The sequence below is a fragment of the Oncorhynchus keta genome, chromosome 7 (genome assembly GCF_023373465.1).
Source record: "Oncorhynchus keta strain PuntledgeMale-10-30-2019 chromosome 7, Oket_V2, whole genome shotgun sequence".
NCBI lineage: Eukaryota > Metazoa > Chordata > Actinopteri > Salmoniformes > Salmonidae > Oncorhynchus > Oncorhynchus keta.
This window is the reverse complement of record NC_068427.1, coordinates 29,051,528-29,074,095: the sequence shown is the minus strand read 5'-3', so window position 1 is coordinate 29,074,095 and position 22,568 is coordinate 29,051,528. Positions and strand designations below refer to the sequence as shown.

Sequence of the window (22,568 nt, the reverse complement as noted above, 5' to 3'; positions counted from 1 at the left end):
TTTTCTGTGTACTATTGTGCACGCCTGTATATCACGGTTGTCCGTGTATGTGTGTTTTTGTGGACTGTTTAGATCCCCGTGTTTTGGAGCATTTGTTTTTGTGGCGTCGTTTTCACCGGTGTGGTGAATTAAAACGTTTCGCTTCCCTGAACTCTGTTTCCTGCGCCTGACTTCTTCCTCCACTACACCCCGGGCATTACAATTTCATAAACTGCATTGTTGGTTAAGGGCTCGTAGATAAGCATTTCACGGTAATGTCTGCACCTGTTGTATTCGGCGCATGTGAAAAAAACGATTTGATTTGTTGATAGTGCTGTTAAAAATGCAGAGGCGCGCTTTATCATGGACAGACTTCTCCCCATTTTAACTACTGTTGTATCAATGTTTTGAACATGACAGTTTACAGTCCAGGATTACTCTAAACAGATTAGTCAACTCAACTTGCTCAATTTCCACATTATTCATTACAACATTTAGTTGAGGTAAATAATAGCCTTAAGCCAAGCACTGTATGAATCAAGGCTGTGAATGTAGCATAGACTATTATATTGTAGTATAGCGGAGGAATAACGCAGGGTGCTTCTACACCTGCATTGTTTGCTGTTTGGGGTTTTAGGCTGGGTTTCTGTACAGCACTTTGAGATATCAGCTGATGTACGAAGGGCTATATAAATAAATTTGATTTGATTTTAAAGTCCCATTTAGCAGAGGAATGTGTAATTGTATCACTCTATGCAAATCAACACACTGCAACATATTTTTGTTCAAATATAGTTAAATACTGTGACAAACTAAACACATTTTCAAAAGGTCAAAAGGGATATGATGCTTTCTTTTCTGTCAGTTCATTCCTTGCTAAGAGGATCTATAGATGGAGGAAGTAACACTCATCAGAGGATAGGTTTACTGAGCTTATACACACATTCCCACATCTTACCGTACTCATAAATCCACTTTAATACGCACCAATAGGAAAAGGAAAAATGGACATTGTAGTTACAAGAAAATCCATATATCAACAGAATTGTTTGTCTCTGCAATTTTTTTTTCTCCATTTCAAAAGACAAAATAATGCATGACATGTAAAGTATGAAGAACATTTTTGGCAGATATTGTTTGATTCCATTACTATTATATAAAAGTGTATTAATGTTTATTCTGAGCATATTGATTGTGAAAAACACAAAAACGTCTGTCATCCAACAGTTGACAGTGAACAGTAAAAAACGCCCTTCAGTGACAACAGACCTTACATATTTATATGAAAATTGTACATTCATATAAATATAACACCATGTACAATGTTGTGGACTGTCACGCCCTGACCTTAGAGAGATGTTTTATTTCTCTATTTGGTTAGGTCAGGGTGTGATGTGGGGTGGGCATTCTATGTTTTGTTTTCTATGTTTCTTTATTTCTATGTTTTGGCCGGGTATGGTTCTCAATCAGGGAAAGCTGTCTATCGGTTGTCTCTGATTGGGAATCATACTTAGGTAGCCCTTTCCCTCCTTCAGTGTGGGTGGTTAACTTTGTTAGAGGCATTCATAGCCCTGTTAAGCTTCACGGTCGTTTTGTATTGTTGGCAACATTTCTAATAAAGAGGAATATGTACGCTCACCAGGCAGCACCTTGGTCTGCTTGCTTCTTACGATGCCCGTGACATGGATGCCCAAACATCTCTACATGAGATATGCATACACGTGTCACCTCATTCAGTATTATCTGTAGATAATATTTCAATACATCCTGAAAAATGTACACAATCCTCTTGTACAAATATGACTCTTGTTTCTATATGACCTGAACTGCTGGGATGGAGGCTACTTTCTCAATAAGCTTCCCAGCCGATCTGGGTCAAATAGTACTGTTCAAACATCAGATACTTCAAGTACTTGACATGCTCTTGATTTAGCTTACTGGTATACAGGGTGGGCAGAGTTTGCAAATTTGGCACAATTCCAATGGTTCCATTATAATAAGCAAGCCAAATCAAGCGATCTTCAAGTATTTGAAATAGATGTATATGTGTGTATATACATACATACATACATGCATACATACAGTGCGTTCTGAAAGTATTCAGACTTACGTGACAGACTTATTCTAAAATGGATTTTAAAAAATGTTTTCCTCATCAATCTACACCCCATTATGGAAAGCAATAACAGGTTTTTAGAAATGTTTGCACATGTATTACAACCCCCCAGAAATAGCTTATTTAAATAAGTATTCAGACCCTTTGCTATGACACTCGAAATTGAGCTCAGGGCATCCTGTTTCCATCAATCATTCTTGATGTTTCTACAACTAAATTGGAGTCCACCTGTGGTAAATTAACTTGATTGGACATGATTTGGAAAGGCACACACCTGTCTATATATGTTCCCACAGTTGACAGCGCACGTCAGAGCAAAAACCAAGGGATTGTGTCTAAGCACAGATCTGGGGAAGGGTACCAAAACATTTCTGCAGCATTGAAGGTCCCCAAGAACAGAGTGGCCTCCATCCTTCTTAAATTTAGACACCCTATGCCTTGATGACAGCTTTGCACACTCTTGGCATTCTCTCAACCAGCTCCATGAGGTAGTCACCTGGAATGTACTTCAATTAATTAACAGGTATGCCTTGTTAAAAGTTCATTTGTGGAATTTATTTTCTTCTTAATGCATTTGAGCCAATCAGTTGGGTTTGTGACAAGGTATGGATGGTATACAGAAGACAGCCCTATTTGGTAAAATACCAAGTCCATATTATGGCAAGAACAGTTCAAATAAGCAAAGAGAAACAACACTCCATCATTACTTTAAGACGTGAAGGTCAGTCAATTCGGAAAATTTCAAAAACCATCAAGCTCTATGATGAAACTAGCTCTCATGAGGACCGCCACAGGAAAGGAAGACCCAGAGCCACCTCTGCTGCTGGGGATAAGTTCATTAGAGTTACCAGCCTCAGAAATTGCAGCCCAAATAAAAGTTCAAGTAACAGACACATCTCAACATCAACTGTTCAGAGGAAACCGCATGAATCAGGCCTTCATGGTCGAATTGCTGCAAAATAATCCACTACTAAAGGACACCAATAATAAGAAGAGACTTGCTTGGGCCAAGAAACACGAGCAATGGACATTAGAATGATGGAAATATGTTCTTTGGTCTGATGAGCCCAAATTTGGTATTTTTGTTCCAACCGCCATTCTCTTTGTGAGACAGAGTTGGTGAACGGATGATCTCTGCATGTGTGGTTACCACCATGAAGCATGGAGGAGGAAGTGTGATGTTGTGGGGGTGCTTTGCTGGTGACACTGTCAGTGATTTATTTAGAATTTTAGGCATACTTAACCAGCATGGCTACCACAGCATTCTGCAGCTTTACGCCATCCCATCTGTTTGCACTTAGTGGGACTATCATTTGTTTTTAACAGGACAATGACCCAACACACCTCCAGGCGGTGTAAGGGCTATTTGACCAAGAAGGAGAGTGATGAGTGCTGCATCAGATGACCTGCTCTCCACAATCACCCGACCTCAAACCAATTGAGATGGTTTGGGATAAGTTGGACCGCAGAGTAAAGGAAAAGCAGCCAACAAGTGTTCAGCATAGGTGGGAACTCCTTCAAGACTGTTGGAAAATCATTCCAGGGGAAGCTGGTTGAGAGAATGCCAAGAGTATGCAAAGCTGTCATCAAGGCAAAGGATGGCTACTTTGAAGAATATAAAATCTGAAATATATTTTCATTTGTTTAACACTTTTTTGGCTACTACATGACTCCATACGTGTTATTTCATAGTTGTGATGTTTCACTATTATTCTACAATGTGGAAAATAGTAAAAATAAAGGAACATCTTTGAATGAAAGTTGTGGCCAAACTTTTGACTGGTACTGCATATATCTATATATATATATTTATATTCGATCCAGTTCTGCTGCACAGTAATGTGATTATGTGTAGCATCAGTAACATAGCCCAGGTGTCTGTCTGTTTCTACTTGTAGGGCATGACATTGATAAAGTAGTTGGCTAAGGCAGAAACAACCTTATCAATACTCTTTATTCATCTGACAAAATACCAGGACCATTGATGCATACTTAAATATACAAGTTGGGTTATGAAGGGACATTTTAAGCTAAAAGAATTATGAAATATATGAGAAGTTGATATCAAGGATATATATGAATATAATATGAATATGTATTCAGACAAAGGCACTGATTTGGGGATGATCCTTTCTTGTGTAGTCTCTCTCTCTCTGCTCATGGGTTGTCACTATTTAACCAGGCATGAAAGGACGGAAGGATATTGCAAATCTGATTTTCATCAACCAATGAGGGGTTGGGTAGAGTGGTTTTAACCCCTAAATTTACACCAAGAACAAAGGTCATGTGCTTGCTCAAACACTCTGATATCACTTTTGTCTGTTCTAGCATGTCTGTCTGTCTACTTCCGGCCCACGGTCTCTGCCAGCTTCTTGAGCCTCTTCTTGAGCTCCAGAGGAAACTTCTCGTAACACTTCTTACACACCGGCTTCATGTCAAACTCCACAAACTTGTTCCTGTAAGGAAGAGACCAAAATACAATCTTTATGATCAGGGTTCTGATTTGATTTGTCTTTCATTTATCTATCTATATATCACAAGTCTTAAATTCTAGCACTACTTTCCCTTCTGCCCCCTCCTCCTCCCTTTCTTTCCCCCCTGCCTCCTTCCCGCTCCCTCTCTTTCCCCTTCTGCTCCCTCTCTTTCCCCTCTGCCCATCCTCCTGCTCCCCACCCCCCCGCTCCCTCTCTTTCCCTTCTGCCCCTCCTCTGCTCCCTTCTCCCTCCTCTGCTCCTCCTCCCTCTCCCCTCCTCCATGATCTCCATTTCCTCCTCCTGCTCCCTCTCCTCCCCTCCTGCTCTGCTCCCTCTCTTCCCCTCCTGCTCCTGCCTCTCCCTTCCTCCCCCTGCTCCCTCTCTTCCCCCTTCTCCTGCTCCCTCTCTTCCCCACCTGCTCCTCCTACTCCCTCTCTTCCTCCTGCTCCCTCCTGCTCCTCTCTTCCCCTCCTGCTCCCTCCTGCTCCTCTCTTCCCCTTCTGTTCCCTCCCCAGCTCCCTCTCTCCCCTTCTGCACCCGCTCCCCCTTCTGATCCCTCCCCAGCTCCCTCTCTCCCCCTCTGCTCCCCTTCTGCCTCTGCCCCTCTCTCCCCTTCTGATCTCTCCTGCTCCCCTTCTGATCTCTCCTGCTCCCCCTCTGCTCCCTCTCTTCCCCTTCTGCTCCCTCTCTTCCCCTTCTGCTCCCTCTCTTCCCCTTCTGCTCCCTCTCTTCCCCTTCTGCTCCCTCTCCCCCTTCTGATCTCTCCTGCTCCCTCTCTCCCCCTTCTGCTCCCTCTCTTCCCCTTCTGCTCCCTCTCTTCCCCTTCTGCTCCCTCTCTTCCCCTTCTGATCTCTCCTGCTCCCTCTCTCCCCCTTCTGCTCCCTCTCTCCCCCTTCTGCTCCCTCTCTCCCCCTTCTGCTCCCTCTCTTCCCCTTCTGCTCCCTCTCTTCCCCTTCTGCTCCCTCTCTTCCCCTTCTGATCTCTTCTGCTCCCTCTCTTCCCCTTCTGCTCCCTCTCTTCCCCTTCTGATCTCTTCTGCTCCCTCTCTTCCCCTTCTGATCTCTTCTGCTCCCTCTCTCCCCCTTCTGCCCCCCTCTTCCCCTTCTGCTCCCTCTCTTCCCCTTCTGATCTCTTCTGCTCCCCCTCTCCCCCTTCTGCTCCCCCTCTCCCCCTTCTGCTCCCTCTCTTCCCCTTCTGCTCCCCCTCTCCCCCTTCTGCTCCCTCTCTCCCCCTTCTGCTCCCTCTCTCCCCCTTCTGCTCCCTCTCTTCCCCTTCTGATCTCTTCTGCTCCCTCTCTCCCCCTTCTGCTCCCCCTCTCCCCCTTCTGCTCCCCCTCTCCCCCTTCTGCTCCCTCTCTTCCCCTTCTGCTCCCTCTCTTCCCCTTCTGATCTCTTCTGCTCCCTCTCTCCCCCTTCTGCTCCCCCTCTCCCCCTTCTGCTCCCTCTCTTCCCCTTCTGATCTCTTCTGCTCCCTCTCTCCCCCTTCTGCTCCCCCTCTCCCCCTTCTGCTCCCTCTCTTCCCCTTCTGCTCCCTCTCTTCCCCTTCTGATCTCTTCTGCTCCCTCTCTCCCCCTTCTGCTCCCCCTCTCCCCCTTCTGCTCCCTCTCTCAGACATCCAGTCCAGCCAGTACACAGAGACAAGAAACGATTGGTGTTTTACCCATAAACAAACCAGGATCTGGTGAAAAAATCCTTCTTTGTACACACAAAATACACACTACCGTACTGTACATGCCTCTAGCCTCAACCATGTGATCAGAGAGAAAAGGACTTCCAGTCAGATTATTGCAGCATTATTACAATGCTGAATTATTATGTTAATCCCCTAAGTGTGTCTGGTTGAGGAATGGCCATATGGAGTAACCATTTCGTGCGGAGATCCTAAATATGGTCAACATTGGTGGGAAACACCGACACTGATGCTTAGGCCAAATATCTATCTGTACTGGTTATTAATCATTATTTATGATCTGTGTCTAATCTCTACTCCCGTTGATTTACTCTATAACTGATATAGTACAGTGATGTTGAATGTGATGTAATAAAAAATGCATGGTTCATAGTTTATGTTTAACAGATATTTGATCTCTGTGTCTAAAACCCTTTTTTAACTGACTTGACAGGGTGAAAGATAGATCGTAAAAGCACAACACAAGAAAAAGAGAAGGAAAGGAGATGAAAACTAACCAATGAATGGAAAGTGGAAGTGAGGAAAAAGGAAGGAAAGAGGTTTATAGACACATGGGCACTTTCTTCTTCTTTTCTTTTTCTCGTTTGGCAAGACGTCGCTTCATGTCGTCTGGCAGGCGCTCGTAGCAGTGCTTACACACAGGCTTCAGATCCACGTCTACAAACTTATTCCTGGTAGGACCAGGAGGGAGGAGGAAGTGAGGAGGAAGGAGGAGATGGGAGGATATGGACAGACAAACAGGGACAAGTGAAAGAGGAGATGGGAGGATATGGACAGACAAACAGGGACAAGTGAAAGAGGAGATGGGAGGATATGGACAGACAAACAGGGACAAGTGAAAGAGGAGATGGGAGGATATGGACAGACAAACAGGGACAAGTGAAAGAGGAGATGGGAGGATATGGACAGACAAACAGGGACAAGTGAAAGAGGAGATGGGAGGATATGGACAGACAAACAGGGACAAGTGAAAGAGGAGATGGGAGGATATGGACAGACAAACAGGGACAAGTGAAAGAGGAGATGGGAGGATATGGACAGACAAACAGGGACAAGTGAAAGAGGAGATGGGAGGATATGGACAGACAAACAGGGACAAGTGAAAGAGGAGATGGGAGGATATGGACAGACAAACAGGGACAAGTGAAAGAGGAGATGGGAGGATATGGACAGACAAACAGGGACAAGTGAAAGAGGAGATGGGAGGATATGGACAGACAAACAGGGACAAGTGAAAGAGGAGATGGGAGGATATGGACAGACAAACAGGGACAAGTGAAAGAGGAGATGGGAGGATATGGACAGACAAACAGGGACAAGTGAAAGAGGAGATGGGAGGATATGGACAGACAAACAGGGACAAGTGAAAGAGGAGATGGGAGGATATGGACAGACAAACAGGGACAAGTGAAAGAGGAGATGGGAGGATATGGACAGACAAACAGGGACAAGTGAAAGAGGAGATGGGAGGATATGGACAGACAAACAGGGACAAGTGAAAGAGGAGATGGGAGGATATGGACAGACAAACAGGGACAAGTGAAAGAGGAGATGGGAGGATATGGACAGACAAACAGGGACAAGTGAAAGAGGAGATGGGAGGATATGGACAGACAAACAGGGACAAGTGAAAGAGGAGATGGGAGGATATGGACAGACAAACAGGGACAAGTGAAAGAGGAGATGGGAGGATATGGACAGACAAACAGGGACAAGTGAAAGAGGAGATGGGAGGATATGGACAGACAAACAGGGACAAGTGAAAGAGGAGATGGGAGGATATGGACAGACAAACAGGGACAAGTGAAAGAGGAGATGGGAGGATATGGACAGACAAACAGGGACAAGTGAAAGAGAGGGACAGAGATAAAGGAATGACACAGATGGAAAAGCTGGGAAATAGATCAGGTCGTCACAGGTACAGTGGAACAGGTAGAGCAGTAGAGACATATGAGAGCCAAAAGAGGAAAGAGATATTGCTTCAGGTGGGCACAGAGCAGAAAGAAAGGTTTCAATTGAATTGAAATCTATAGTCCCAAAGATAGTCTAACCTCATTCCAATGTGTCAGCACACAGGATGGTGTTGCTGTGTTAACTCAGTCAGACTTACTTGAGGGTGAGCTTGGTGTTGCAGGTGGAACAGGCAAAGCAGTTGACACACCATGCCTTGTTCAGGGCTGATACCACTGGAATACACAACACAAACACGTCAATTACATTAGCCTGGGTACCTGGCAAGACAATGACAACATGGCGAAAGCTGAGACCGTAGTAGTTTAGAAAACAAATATGACATATTCCATTCAATATTTGTTTGACTGTATATGATATTAGGTGATAATATCTTACCATCACCCTCAATGACACGGTTGCAGTGGTAGCAGACATCTCCAAAGAGCTGTAGGAGAGGAGAGAGTCAATAGCCAGGCACACAATTCACTTTACTTTACTATTTACTGGATTCTTCAAGAGCCATGCAATTCACTTCACAGTCTTCATTTGTTGCATTGCTACATTTGTACTTCCACCACTAGATGTTCCCATAAAACTAGCCAAGACTGGAGGTCACATTCAAATGATATACAGCAAGATGCAATCACTCAAAGGCTTGCTTAAAGATAAATAAAATACAGTGCCTGGATTGGATTGAGTTACTATGTAGAGACCTTGGGCTGTGTGTGCAGCCTTCTCCTACATTACCTGGTTGTAGTGAGTCTCACAGTAGGCCAGTCCTTTGCGTTCGTAGTGGCGATGGCCCAGGAAGGGCTTCTCACACTTAGCACACACAAAATGCTGCAAACACACACAACATGGCCCCACACAACAGGTTAGTACAGACAGACCAGCACAGGTCAGTTTAATCCATATCTGTCTAGTTTAGTTCAGAGCTATTAGCTATTATCAGTCCCGTCCCGTCTGAGATTAGTGGGTTCAGAGGGCAGGAGCGCCCCCTGTGGAGGCACTCACCTCTACAGACAGACAGACACAGGAGGAGCCTTGTTTGTCTGGGAGGTCCACCCGGGGGCAGAATGCAGCACAGACCAGACAGAGAGCAGGACAGAATGCAGCCAGGAAGGGTCTCCCATCAGTCACTCTAACTAACCCCTCATCATGTTAAAGTGGTTTTCACAGTAGGTGTGGTCCCCACGCTCGTAATACGGGGAGCCATGAAACGGACGCTCACACAGAGCACATACATGGTGCTACAGGAGGGGGGAAGAGGAGAAAAGTAGAGGGGAAAGGCAGCAGATATATGAACAGAGGAATGTCAGAGGGAAAGAAAGAGGAAGGATATGCTCCATTCTGAGTCCAAACACGACCACAGAGATATAATAATAATAATAATAGTTGTTCAGCGACAAAGACAGACAAAGCAGTACATACCAAAGATCATAATATAATAATAATATGGCTACAAAATGCCATAAACACATACACAATACATTATCTGAATGTTCCATAACATTGCAACCTCCTGAACAGGTCCATACTGTAAGACTGATGTCATCATTTAATTAGATTTTTTTATTTGTTTTATTTAAATGTAAACTTTATTTAACTACCTCGACATGCCACTGCTTGCCCATGGCATTGACCACGCGGCCCTCGATGGGTCTCCTGCAGGCTCCACATATGGGAACGCCCATCTTGTCATGGCAGGGCAGGCAGTACAGCTCTCCCTTCAGCTCCCGGGCATCAGCCGTCAGTTCCTTACTAGGGGGAGAGAGGAGGGACAAACCTTATGAGCATCAACAACAGCTGTTATTGGGGTGGTGGTTATTGTGTTCTGAATTCACAACACAAACCAAGTGGCGGTGTTGCATAGAGGAATGAGTCGTCTACAGACTTCCTGAATGAATTTTCACCATCACAACTTCTACCTCAAGGACAAGCTGACAACTGTAGGTTTGTTTAAGGACAGGCAGTCTTACAGGAAAGGTTTGGTTAGGTTGGAGGTGCCTCTCAACTACTTTTAACTGTCATCTAAAAGAGCTACTGCGATAATCATTCTTCTATCATCAGTCCCTCTCTCCCTACTCTCTTCCTCCCCCATCCCTCTCTTCTCTTCTTTGGCTGAGTTGTACATGGGTAAACTCTACTAAATCCAACCTTGAGAAGTCCTATCCTGCTACAGAAAACATTCCCTGCCTATAGCAGCTCTATGGAGAGACCATATCCACATGTACATACTACCTCAATCAGCCTGACTAACCGGTGTCTGTATGTAGCCTCCCTACTTTTATAGCCTCGCTACTGTATGTAGCCTCGCTACTGTAGATAGCCTGTGTTTTACTTCTTTACCTACCTATTGTTCACCTAATACCTTTTTTGCACTGTTGGTTAGAGCCTGTCAGTAAGCATTTCACTTGTTGTATTCAGCGCACGTGACAAATAAACTTTGATTTGATTGTATTTCAGAATTTCAGTGTCTACCACTGACAGGCTATAGTATATGAGAAGGGCTTACCAAGAAAACCTGTCAAAAGGATTCATTCGAGGTAGAAAGAACTTGAAGCACTCAACAAAAAAAAGCAGAGATGTATTTATTTTAGCTCACTAATCCATTGTACAGGATGCAAACAAGTGACTGATGTTTTGAGATCAAGCTGACATCACCTCAGAGTGACCTGACTATTGCACTTAGCTCCAATTTATAGCCTAGTGGCCCATTGAGACACAACAATGTAAGAAAATAATAATGATGATATGTTCCAAGCTAAATGGCAAATTATAAGACAATAATACTAATAATAACAGAAATAGTGTGTGTCGTTAATCAATATGCCAGTTCAATATAGACAATATTTGGGTGTCGGTGAATCCAGAGTCACAGAGACCCCAAAGAAATCAAGGCAACAACATTATAGAAACGATTACAAACGATGACAAAAATCATCTTAGACCCTTAGGATCCACAGTGTCTGAGAATTGCCAGAATGCCTCTGTTTTAGTTTACGTAAAATGTCACCTCTTGGTGAAATGTGGTTGTGTTTATGGCTACAAAGAGCAGGAAGATGAGCCATGGTTGGCTTCTACGCAGTGGTGCGCAATAGCATAGTCCGTGTTTTTATTAGGAATATCAGCCGTGTTGAGAATGGCAATGCAGTGTTTAGAAACTATAATGCATCTGGTATTTCTGATATGAGAGAACAAACGACTGTCAAAAAGAGCCCTCTGTTCTCACAGTTGGCTGACAGAACATGATTTTGCTAAACTGCCCCTCAATACTCCTAAACAAGGCAGCTAATCTCAGTAATGATGAACAAAACACTTTAAAAGGATCTGAAAGACAATCCAGATATTGTGATAGAATTAGCTGAGAAGGGAGGGTCTGTTGTGGTATTAAGCAGGGAACAATACAAGAGTGAGGCCTATGCTCAACTCTGACACAAAGTTTACATTTACGTCATTTAGCAGACTCTCTGATTCAGAGCCACTTTCGATAGTGAGTGCATACATTTTCATTTGTTTTGTTATGTCCCGCTCCGTTGCAACCCCACAGACATTATAAAAAAGGATATAGTTTAATTGATAACGCTCTTTCAGAGGATTTGATAATAGAGGACTTTCTCTTTACGCTGTACCCAGCCTGTCTAGTTCATTATGGCTTATCGAAAACACATAAAAGTATGGGGGAAAAACTCCTCAGGTAACATCTTGGTTACACTTGACGTTAGCTTAATTAGCCTATTCCTGTCTATACAGAAGTAAATAAAATCATTCAAATTAGGCTACTAAAGCATGATTTGGCCACAGAGGATCAAGAGCATTGCCTGCAGTCGGAAGGACTGCAAATAGGTCCACATGATTGTTAGGTTGCGACTGGAAGTAGTAGCCTACAGGCCCAGCCAGGCATATCGCAATATCTCTAAATACAATCGCAGGAAATCATTGTTTGGAAAGCAAATGGTTATTGCTGTAAAGATATGTACATTGTGACAACACGACCAATACTAACGTTCTTTTACCACCTCAGAACAGGTTAGGAATACAAAATACAAAGCTGCATTAATTGTAACAACACAAATGTCATATACAGTTGAAGTCCGAAGTTTACATACACCTTAACCAAATACATTTTACCTCCGTTTTTCACAATTCCTGAAATTTCATCCGAGTAAAAATTCCCCGTCTTAGGTCAGTTAGGATCATCACTTTATTTTAAAGAATGTGAAATATGAGAATAATAGTAGAGAGAATTATTTATTCAAACTTTTATTTCATTCATCACATTCCCAGGGGGTCAGAAGTTTACATACACTCAATTAGTATTTGGTAGCATTTCCTTTAAATTGTTCAACTTGGGTCAAACGTTTCAGGTAGCCTTCCACAAGCTTCCCACAATAAGTTGGGTGAATTTTAGCCCATTCCTCCTGACAGTGCTGGTGTAACTGAGTCAGGTTTGTAGGCCTCCTTGCCTGCACACGCTCTTTCAGTTCTGCCCACAAATGTTCTATAGGATTGAGGTCAGGGCTTTGTGATGGCCACTCCAATACCTTGACTTTGTTGTCCTTAGGCCCTTTTGTCACAACTTTGGAAGTATGCTTGGTGTCATTGTCCATTTGGAAGACCCATCTGCGACCAAGCTGTAACTTCCTGACTGAGGTCTTGAGATGTTGCTTCAATATATCCACATCATTTTCCATCCTCAATACGCCATCTACTTTGTGAAGTGCAACCAGGCCCTCTTGCAGCAAAGCACCCCCACAACATGATGCTGCTACCCCCATGCTTCACAGTTGGGATGGTGTTCTTCAGCTTGCAAGCCTCCCCCTTTTTCCTCCAAACATAACGATGGTCATTATGGCCAAACGGTTATATTTTTGTTTCATTAAACCAAAGGACATTTCTCCAAAAAGTACAATCTTTGTCCCATGTGCAGATGCAAACCATAGTCTGGCTTTCTTATGGTGGTTTTGGAGCAGTGGCTTCTTACTTATTGAGTGGCCTTTCAGGTTATGTCGATATAGGACTAATTTTACTGTGGATATAAATACTTTTGTACCGGTTTCCTCCAGCATCTTCACATGGTCCTTTGCGGTTGTTCTGGGATTGATTTACACTTTTTGCACCAAAGTATGTTCATCTCTAGGAGACAGAACACGTCTCCTTCCTGAGCGGTATGACAGCTGCATGGTCCCATGGTGTTTGTACCTGCATACTATTGTTTGTACAGATGAACGTGGTACCTTCAGGCGTTTGGAAATTGCTCCCAAGGATGAACCAGACTTGTGGAGGTCTTGGCAGATTTCTTTTGATTTCCCCATGATGTCAAGCAAAGATGCACTGAGTTTGATGGTAGGCCTTGAAATACATCCACAGGGACACCTCCAATTGACTCAAGTGATGTCAGAAGCTTCTAAAGCCATTACATCATTTTCTGGAATTTTCCAAGCTGTTTAAAGGCACAGTCAACTTATTGTATATAAACTTCTGACCCACTGGAATTGTGATACAGTGAATTATAAGTGAAATAATCTGTCTGTAAACAATTGTTGGAAAAATTACTTGTGTCATGCACAAAGTAGATGTCCTAACCGACTTGCCAAACTATAGTTTGTTAACAAGACATTTGTGGAGTGGTTGAAAAACGAGTTTTAATGACTCCAACCTAAATGTATGTAAACTTCCGACTTCAACTGTACCTGCTGAAATGCATCTGCGGTGCTGCTTAATAAGTTGGTCAAACTAAACAAGAATTGAAACTCCTCATCGCAGAACATAAAGCCTCGATCAGCCCGACAGCATCATTGCATCAATGCAGCGTAATACATTCTGTCGTCAAACTTGTTTCATTAATACAAAATTGTTACTGGATATATGTGCAACAAAAGTTCAACATTCACCTTTTGGTACAATTCTGTCAAGTCTAGCATACAATTTGATGCATGCATTGGATAAATCCAACATATGCACCACACAGAAAGCACCGTGCTGCATCTGCAAGGCAATGTTGCAAGGCAAACACAGTGTTACATTGGATATTAATGTACATTTCAATGTACCTTTGTTGTGGTATTAGAGACTCGGACAGGGAGAAGTTGAAAATGTCAGTGAAGACACTTGCCAGTTGGTCAGCACATGCTCACAGTACAAGTCCTTGTAATCCGTCTGGCCCTGTGGTCTTGTAATAATAATAATACTATTATTGGTATTATTGTGTTATAATTTACCATTTACCTTGAAACATATCATCATTATTATTTTCTTACATTGTTGTGTCTCAATGGGCCACTAGGCTATAAATTGGAGCTAAGTGCAATGGTCAGGTCGCTCTGAGGAAGACGTCAGCTTGACGTAGAAATGTCAGTCAGGTGTTCCATCCTCATCAATGGACTAAGGTGAGCAAAAACATATCAATCTCTGCTTTTTTTGTTGAGTGCTTCAACTCCTTTCTACCACAAATGAGTATTTTTTGAAGTTTTTCTTGGTAAGCCATTCTCATGATTTATGTCATTGTTGTTGAGCACCCCTCCTTTCCTTTGTTTACTGAAGCGAAGGCCCACCTGAACTGTAGGCTACAGTACATGTATAGGTTGCATACAGGTTGTGTAGAAGTTGAGTAAAGATTTGGCAGTGGTTGTATTCATACCACTAGGTTTATGTAGAGGGTGTGTGAAGTTTGTGTGGTGATTTAGCAGTGTTTGGGTTTAGGTTGAATGTAGGTTGTATACATATTGTGTTTTGGTTGAGTAGTACTTGTATATAGGGTTTGTGGAGTTGTTTCTAGATCGCTTGCATGAGTACCCGCAGTTGTTGCAGTTGAAGTGGTCCGGATGGTAGGGGTCGTTCTTGAACAGCAGCGGCTGCTCCTCGATGATGGCGTGGCACTTCTGACAGATGTACTTCCCCAGACCACGGGCCTTCTCACGGTTATGACACGGACGACACAGGTGTCTGAGGGAGAGAGAAAGAGAGTGATATACATGTTGGTAAAGAGTTCTGTCTGACTGGCTTTTTAGGGGCAGCAGAACAGACAGGAGGCCAGACACATCTCCAGCTGACCCTAGGGATCCCGGAGATGTTCCCAGAGATGTTATGACATGGGCTCCACCACAGGTGTCTGAGGGAGAGAGATAGAGAGTGATATACATGTTGGTAGAGAGAGCTCAGCCTGACCCAGAGGCTGAAATACTGTTGTCACGTTAAAACTACAGGAAGGAGTTATCAGTGTGTGGGATTTCTCCTTGCTTTATAAAAGCTATGCAGTGGAAAAGATGCTGTCCCCTATCCCATGATGTTACATCAGTAATGGCTGATCAGTGATCTAGTCCATGTTTCTGCACTTACCTGCCGGCGTTTTTGACGAAGCCCACGTCAGCAAGCACGGCCTGGCAGAGGTCACAGCAGAAACAGTCAGGGTGCCAGCTGTTGTTCATCGCCTTGATCACACGACCAATGATAAACTCCCCTGGGAGGAGGAGGAGGAGATAAGGGACAACACACTGGCAATAGAAATAACGAAAGAAAAAACTCTTGGTACAAGAAAGCAATTGGCGATAGAAGTCTACCCAGTTGTGTCTAGGGCTCAAGGTGAGGGAAGCAGGGTTAAAGGAGACCAAATATGACCTTAAGCTTCAGACAACACCACCAGTGTTAATAATTCTACTGTGTAGGTGCAGTTCCTGTACTCACCACACTGGTGGCAGCAGGGAGCAAACAGCATCTGGAAGTCATGCTCGCAGTACTTCCTGCCCTCAAACTGCAGAAGAAGAGAACAAGCATCAGAATCACTCAATGATTAGAACATACCATAGCCATAGATAGACCTGTACGTCTACAGATCTGTGGATATGATCTCCCTTTCGGGGAACAGCTCTGGGATTCCTAGGGTCAGCTGGAGATGTGTCTGGCCTCCTGCCTGTTCTGCTGCCCCTAAAAAGCCAGTCAGACAGAGACACAACGAGAGAGTGGGATAACTCAGAGACAACCCACCGGGTACCGACATCATTTCTACATCTAGTTTTGATTTACATTTGGTTGAGTTGTCATCTAACTTGAATTCAATCTGAAATCAATAACGAATGTCCCCACGTCATTGTATTTAGATTCAAAGTTGAGTGAAAAAGAATACATTGACGACTTCTTGCAGATCCAATCATTTTCCTACGTTGATTCAACAACATCAAATGTTTTTGTTGCTGTTGAAATCACGTGGATACAACATTGATTCAACCAGTTTTTGCCCAGTGGGAAGCTTCTAATGGGCTAGTAATGCATTTGGCTGAGTGCTGTGAGGTTGGGAGTCGATCCAGTTAATACACTTTACCCAATATCAAATTTGTGACAGGAGGTGAAGGTGTCTCCACCCTTATCTTCTTATATTACCACCGGTACCAAATATATATGATATCATATTTTGTTGTTTTCAGCATGAGGGCCATGTAAGCAAAGTTTGTAATACATCTCATTTAAAGCTGGAATCTGCATTTGGTGAAATAGTGCCACTGGTCGCCCTAGGTGCACTTGTTATTGTTTTTGTTTATGAAAGGAGGAGAGGACCATAGTCTGCTGTTCTATCCCACGTGCAATGATGTCCGAGGGGGAAAGGAGTTTGTTGTTATATCTCAAACAGACGTGGCAGTTCCACCGCTATAGATTACAGGAGGCTAACACAATAAAGGGCTTGGGTTTACTTCAGGCTAGACACGGTTGTATAGAATGCGATGGGTGAGAGTGACAGGGATAATAAAGCTGTATTTACACAGGCAGTCAATTCTGATTCTTTGCACAATTATGGGCAAAAGAGCTGATCTGAAGACCAATTAGTAAATAAAAAAGATCAGAATTGGGCTGCCTGTGTAAACACAGTCTAAGTAATGTTCCTTCTAATTTGTTGGGGCACTGAGCAGAAACCTGATCGTTGTGAGAATGTTGTGCAACTGCTGGCACACGTTTACAGTGAACACTGAGGCTGTATGTACCAGGTACAGTTATTTAAGCATAATGTAGGCCTACCAACAAAACCAGTGGAGCAAATGGAAATAGCTTTTGATTTATATGATATAGCCTACAATAACCTATATGTGGTGTTCAACGCAGGCCGACATTGCATGAGACTTTTTTAAATGTTTTTACATGAAGAAGACATTAATGAATGATTTTTTACTGTAACACCATGGGCCAAATAGGTGACTGTAAATTGCTTTGCATTGTGTTGTATGATGCAAGAAACCACTTTACAAAATACTATGTATTATTATTACCATACAGAGAATTAGACAATATAGGCTACCCCACTGCCTATTGGCTTATTTGCATATTCAAATCTGTCTCAAAATAGAACACTGCCCCTTTAATTAAGACAAGCTTTTCACCAGACTGGCTTTTCAAAGACAGCTTGAAATGTAGCCTGCACGTTTTGTGCTCTTGTAGGAAGCAGTAACTCCCCATTGCTGACCTATACTCATCTATAACTGGGCTAATAACTCGCTAACTTGCAAAGAATATAAACAAAAATGCACACGCTCTGATCTGAAAAGTGCATTCACTCACGGGTGATTGAAAGACCGCTCATGGGCTACCCCGGCCAGTGGCGACCAATCATTGGGGTAATAAATCCGCATACAAACATGGTCTCTTTTTTGTTTAAGGCAGCTCCAAAATGCAGGTGTTTCAGCCCAGCTCAGTGCTTTCTGTGGTGGTGGGGCAACCAGCGGATTATACGGAGCATAGGGGTTGGTAATGTTCTCTAATTGCACCGTGATTGGCTCAGTGTCACTACGTCCCCGCAAAATCTACGGGGAAAGCAAAAAAATTCAAGCCCCTTGGGTGCTGCCATAGAGTTACATTAGAAGTGACCATCCAAGAAGGCTCAATGTCATTGGCCACAGATAAAATTATGCAAAATCAATGTTTATATCTACCGTTGCTTTGATAATGTCAAGATCACACTTTCAAAATCTTAGCTAGCAAACAGTCATCCTCATGAATCACGTTGACAATCTACTGGCAAACAGTTTTCAAACCTTGTCATACGAAGAAAAATTTGAAATAAAACGTATCGGACATAAACATTCTACAAGTTGGAAATGTCAAATTCAACAATGAGTATGGAAGGAATCAGTGGCTAACTGAAAGCTTTACAAAGTGCTAGGTTCTCTAAGAATATGAAATGTTACATATGACACTCCACTGATGGAGTGCTAAGGTTGAGGGTCGACACCAGAAGTTATTATAGGAGGAAAGTATATATTGTGTGCAACTAAGCTTGGAATGTGTTGAGTGCAGGGAAGTGATTACATGTGGCAGACATTGAAGGAGAGACGGGTGGAGATCTTAGAAACTAACAATGTCACTGAGGGAGAGAGGGTCATGTATAACCTTTACATTATGTCAGGATTTTGTATTGTTAGTAGAAACTGTCAGTAGAAACCACATTTGTTTAAGCAAGTCAGCCAAATCAGCTATTGTTTTTTAAAAGAGTAAATTAGGCTGAATGAACTGTGTCGTTGTCAGACAAGACTCCTCTGATAGCCAGGTGCAGCGGTGGTAAGGATTTACTCCATGGTGCTCAAAAGAAAGCTGATGGTAGAGAGGGAGAGAGGAGAAAATGGTCTGATAGTAGAGAGGGAGAGAGGAGAGAAGGAGCTGATGGTAGAGAGGAGAGAAGGAGCTGATGGTAGAGAGGAGAGAAGGAGCTGATGGTAGAGAGGAGAGAGTAGAGAAGGGTCTGATGGTAGAGAGGAGAGAAGGGTCTGACGGTAGAGAGGAGAGAAGGGTCTGATGGTAGAGAGGAGAGAAGGGTCTGATGGTAGAGAGGAGAGAAGGAGCTGATGGTAGAGAGGAGAGAAGGAGCTGATGGTAGAGAGGAGAGAAGGAGCTGATGGTAGAGAGGAGAGAAGGAGCTGATGGTAGAGAGGAGAGAGGAGAGAAGGGTCTGATGGTAGAGAGGAGAGAAGGAGCTGATGGTAGAGAGGAGAGAAGGAGCTGATGGTAGAGAGGAGAGAAGGAGCTGATGGTAGAGAGGAGAGAGTAGAGAAGGGTCTGATGGTAGAGAGGAGAGAAGGGTCTGATGGTAGAGAGGAGAGAAGGGTCTGATGGTAGAGAGGAGAGAGTAGAGAAGGGTCTGACGGTAGAGAGGAGAGAAGGGTCTGATGGTAGAGAGGAGAGAGTAGAGAAGGGTCTGATGGTAGAGAGGAGAGAGTAGAGAAGGGTCTGATGGTAGAGAGGAGAGAAGGGTCTGATGGTAGAGAGGAGAGAAGGGTCTGACGGTAGAGAGGAGAGAAGGGTCTGATGGTAGAGAAGAGAGAGGAGTCTGATGGTAGATGGTAGAGAGAAGGGTCTGACGGTAGAGAGGAGAGAAGTGTCTGATGGTAGAGAGGAGAGAGCAGAGAAGTGTCTGATGGTAGAGAGGAGAGAGTAGAGAAGGGTCTGATGGTAGAGAGGAGAGAAGGGTCTGATGGTAGAGAGGAGAGAAGGGTCTGATGGTAGAGAGGAGAGAAGGGTCTGATGGTAGAGAGGAGAGAAGGGTCTGATGGTAGAGAGGAGAGAAGGGTCTGACGGTAGAGAGGAGAGAAGGGTCTGACGGTAGATGGTAGAGAGGAGAGAGGAGTCTGATGGTAGAGAGGAGAGAAGGGTCTGACGGTAGAGAGGAGAGAAGGGTCTGACGGTAGAGAGGAGAGAAGGGTCTGACGGTAGAGAGGAGAGAAGGGTCTGACGGTAGAGAGGAGAGAAGGGTCTGACGGTAGAGAGGAGAGAAGGGTCTGACGGTAGAGAGGAGAGAAGGGTCTGACGGTAGAGAGGAGAGAAGGGTCTGACGGTAGAGAGGAGAGAAGGGTCTGATGGTAGACAGGAGAGAAGGGTCTGACGGTAGAGAGGAGAGAAGGGTCTGACGGTAGAGAGGAGAGAAGGGTCTGACGGTAGAGAGGAGAGAAGGGTCTGATGGTAGAGAGGAGAGAAGGGTCTGATGGTAGAGAGGAGAGAAGGGTCTGACGGTAGAGAGGAGAGAAGGGTCTGACGGTAGAGAGGAGAGAAGGGTCTGACGGTAGAGAGGAGAGAAGGGTCTGACGGTAGAGAGGAGAGAAGGGTCTGATGGTAGATGGTAGAGAGGGAGAAAAGGTCTGATGGTGGAACACACTGAACAAACAATAACATGAAGAGCTATCTATCCAAAATGGAGATGTATGGATAAACCACTTCTCCAACCTTTTCGGACATAGCAGCAATCAGCAGCAATCTCGTAAATTTCCTCTGCAGTATCATCAACAGTAGACGCCAACATTTTCTCAGTGAAAACAATGTCCTGAGCAAATGTCAAATTGGCTTCTTACCAAAATAACGTTAGACAGACCACGTATATACCCTGCACACCCTTATTGACAAACAAAACAAAAGCAACATTTTCTCATGCTTTGTTGATTTAAAAAAAGATTTAGATTCAATTTGTAGCTAAGACCACGAATACACATTCTATTTCGACACAGTTGCCCTTGTCACAGCTGTCGAAAGAACTGGACCAAGGTGCAGCGTGGTGAGCGTACATATTCCTTTTTTATTTAGGATGATGACACCGACAAAAACAATAATCAATACAGACAAAACCGTGACGCTTAAGTCTATAGTGCCAACAAACAAAGACAACTTCCCACACAGAAAGGAGGAAAAAGGGCTACCTAACAACTTCCCAATCAGAGACAACGATAGACAGCTGTCCCTGATTGAGAACCATACCCGGCCAAAACATAGAAACACAAAATCATAGAAAACTAAACCTAGAATGCCCACCCCAAATCACACCCTAACCAAACCAAATAGAGACATTAAAAGGCTCTCTAAGGTCAGAGCGTGACAGCCCTGGAGCACACAAAGAACTACACCTACCTCGGCCTAAACATCAACACCACAGGTAACATCCACAAGGCTGTGAACGATCTAAGAGACAAGGCAAGAAGGGCCTTCTATGCCATCAAAAGGAACATAAAACTCAACATCCCAATTAGGGTCAGGCTAAAAATACTTAAATCAGTTATCAAACCCTTTGCCTTCTATGGTGGTGAGGTCTAGGGTTCAATCACCAACCAAGAATTCACCAATTGCAAACCCTAATCAAAGCAAAACCCCAAACAATGCATGCAGAGCAGAATTAGGACTATACCCACTAGTTATCAAAATCCAGAAAAGAGCTGTTAAATTCCATATCCACTTAAAAGGAAGGGATGCCCACACATACCACCACAAAGCCCTCACCTACAGAGAGATTAACCTAGAGAAGAGTCCCCTCAGCCAGCTGGTTCTGGGGCTCTGTTCACAAACACAAACAGATCCCACAGAGCCCCAGGACAGAAACCCATTTAGACCCAACCAATTTGTTAGAAAACAAAAAGAGAACTATTTGGCATGCTGGAAAGAATCAACCAAAAACAGAGCCAATTGGAATGCTATCTGGCCCTAAACAGAGAGTACATACCTGACCACTGTGACTGACCCTACATTTAAAAAATCCTTGACTATGTACAGACTCATGTGCTACTGAGAGAGGCTGCCACAGGCAGACCTGGCTCTCGAGAGGATCGGCTATGTGCCCACTGCCCACAAAATGAGGTGGAAACTGAGCTACACTTCCTAAACTCCTGCCAAATGTATGACCATATTAGAGACACATTTCCAACAGCTCACACAGACCAAGAAAGAATTGGAAAACAAATCAACATGGATAAACCCCCATATCTGTTAGGTGAAATACTGCAGTGCGCAGTCAGAGCAACAAGATGTGTGGCCCGGCCCGTTGCCATAAGAAAAGGGCAACCAGTGGAGCACAAACAACATCGTAAATACAACCTATATTTATCTGTTTATTTATCTCCCCTTTCATACTTCAACTACTTGCCCATTGTTACAACACTGTACATAGACAATAATATAACATTTGAAATGACTATATTATTTAAAAACTTTTGTGAGTGAAATGTTTACTAATATTTGTATTGTTTATTTCCCTTTTGTTTGTTGTCTATTCCGTTTGCTTTGGCAATGTAAACATATGTTTCCCATGCCAATAAAGCCCATTGAATTGAATTGGTAGAGCGGGAGAGAGGAGATAGTGTCTGATGGTAAGAGGGGTACAGTAAGTGAACGTCACCTCATAGAAGAGACCTTCGGGGAACTGTTGGAAGCACTGAGCACAGACGAAGCACCCCTCATGGTACAGCTCCCCGTTGCTGTTGACGATCTTCTCAGCCGGGGCAAAGCCACTCTTACAGCGCTCACAAATCGCATTGGCCAGGGCACTGGCCATGTTGCTGAGAGGGGAGAGAGAGGAGAGAGAGGGGGGAGAGAGAGGAGAGAGAGAGAGGAGAGAAATACAACCT

At 43.7% G+C, this 22,568-nt stretch overlaps 1 protein-coding gene across 6 annotated transcripts in view; it reads right to left on the bottom strand.

Annotated features, from left to right (window-relative positions):
• Positions 1 to 933: 933 nt before the first annotated feature.
• LOC118379949 (LIM and senescent cell antigen-like-containing domain protein 1) overlaps positions 934 to 22,568 on the bottom strand; it is a 91,334-nt gene continuing 69,699 nt past the window's right edge. For 5 of the 6 annotated variants that reach the window (XM_052522496.1, XM_052522497.1, XM_052522494.1 and 2 more), the window contains exons 2-11: positions 22,340 to 22,499; positions 15,895 to 15,961; positions 15,550 to 15,670; positions 15,007 to 15,156; positions 9,822 to 9,972; positions 8,959 to 9,051; positions 8,608 to 8,656; positions 8,369 to 8,444; positions 6,756 to 6,929; positions 934 to 4,551 (exon numbers count right to left, since the gene is read on the bottom strand). In XM_052522496.1, coding sequence (XP_052378456.1) covers positions 6,800 to 6,929; positions 8,369 to 8,444; positions 8,608 to 8,656; positions 8,959 to 9,051; positions 9,822 to 9,972; positions 15,007 to 15,156; positions 15,550 to 15,670; positions 15,895 to 15,961; positions 22,340 to 22,499 — 997 coding nt within the window. In that variant the 3' untranslated portion in view covers positions 934 to 4,551; positions 6,756 to 6,799. The remainder of the gene's footprint in view (positions 4,552 to 6,755; positions 6,930 to 8,368; positions 8,445 to 8,607; positions 8,657 to 8,958; positions 9,052 to 9,821; positions 9,973 to 15,006; positions 15,157 to 15,549; positions 15,671 to 15,894; positions 15,962 to 22,339; positions 22,500 to 22,568) is intronic. The other variant, XM_052522493.1, reaches the window with a different exon arrangement.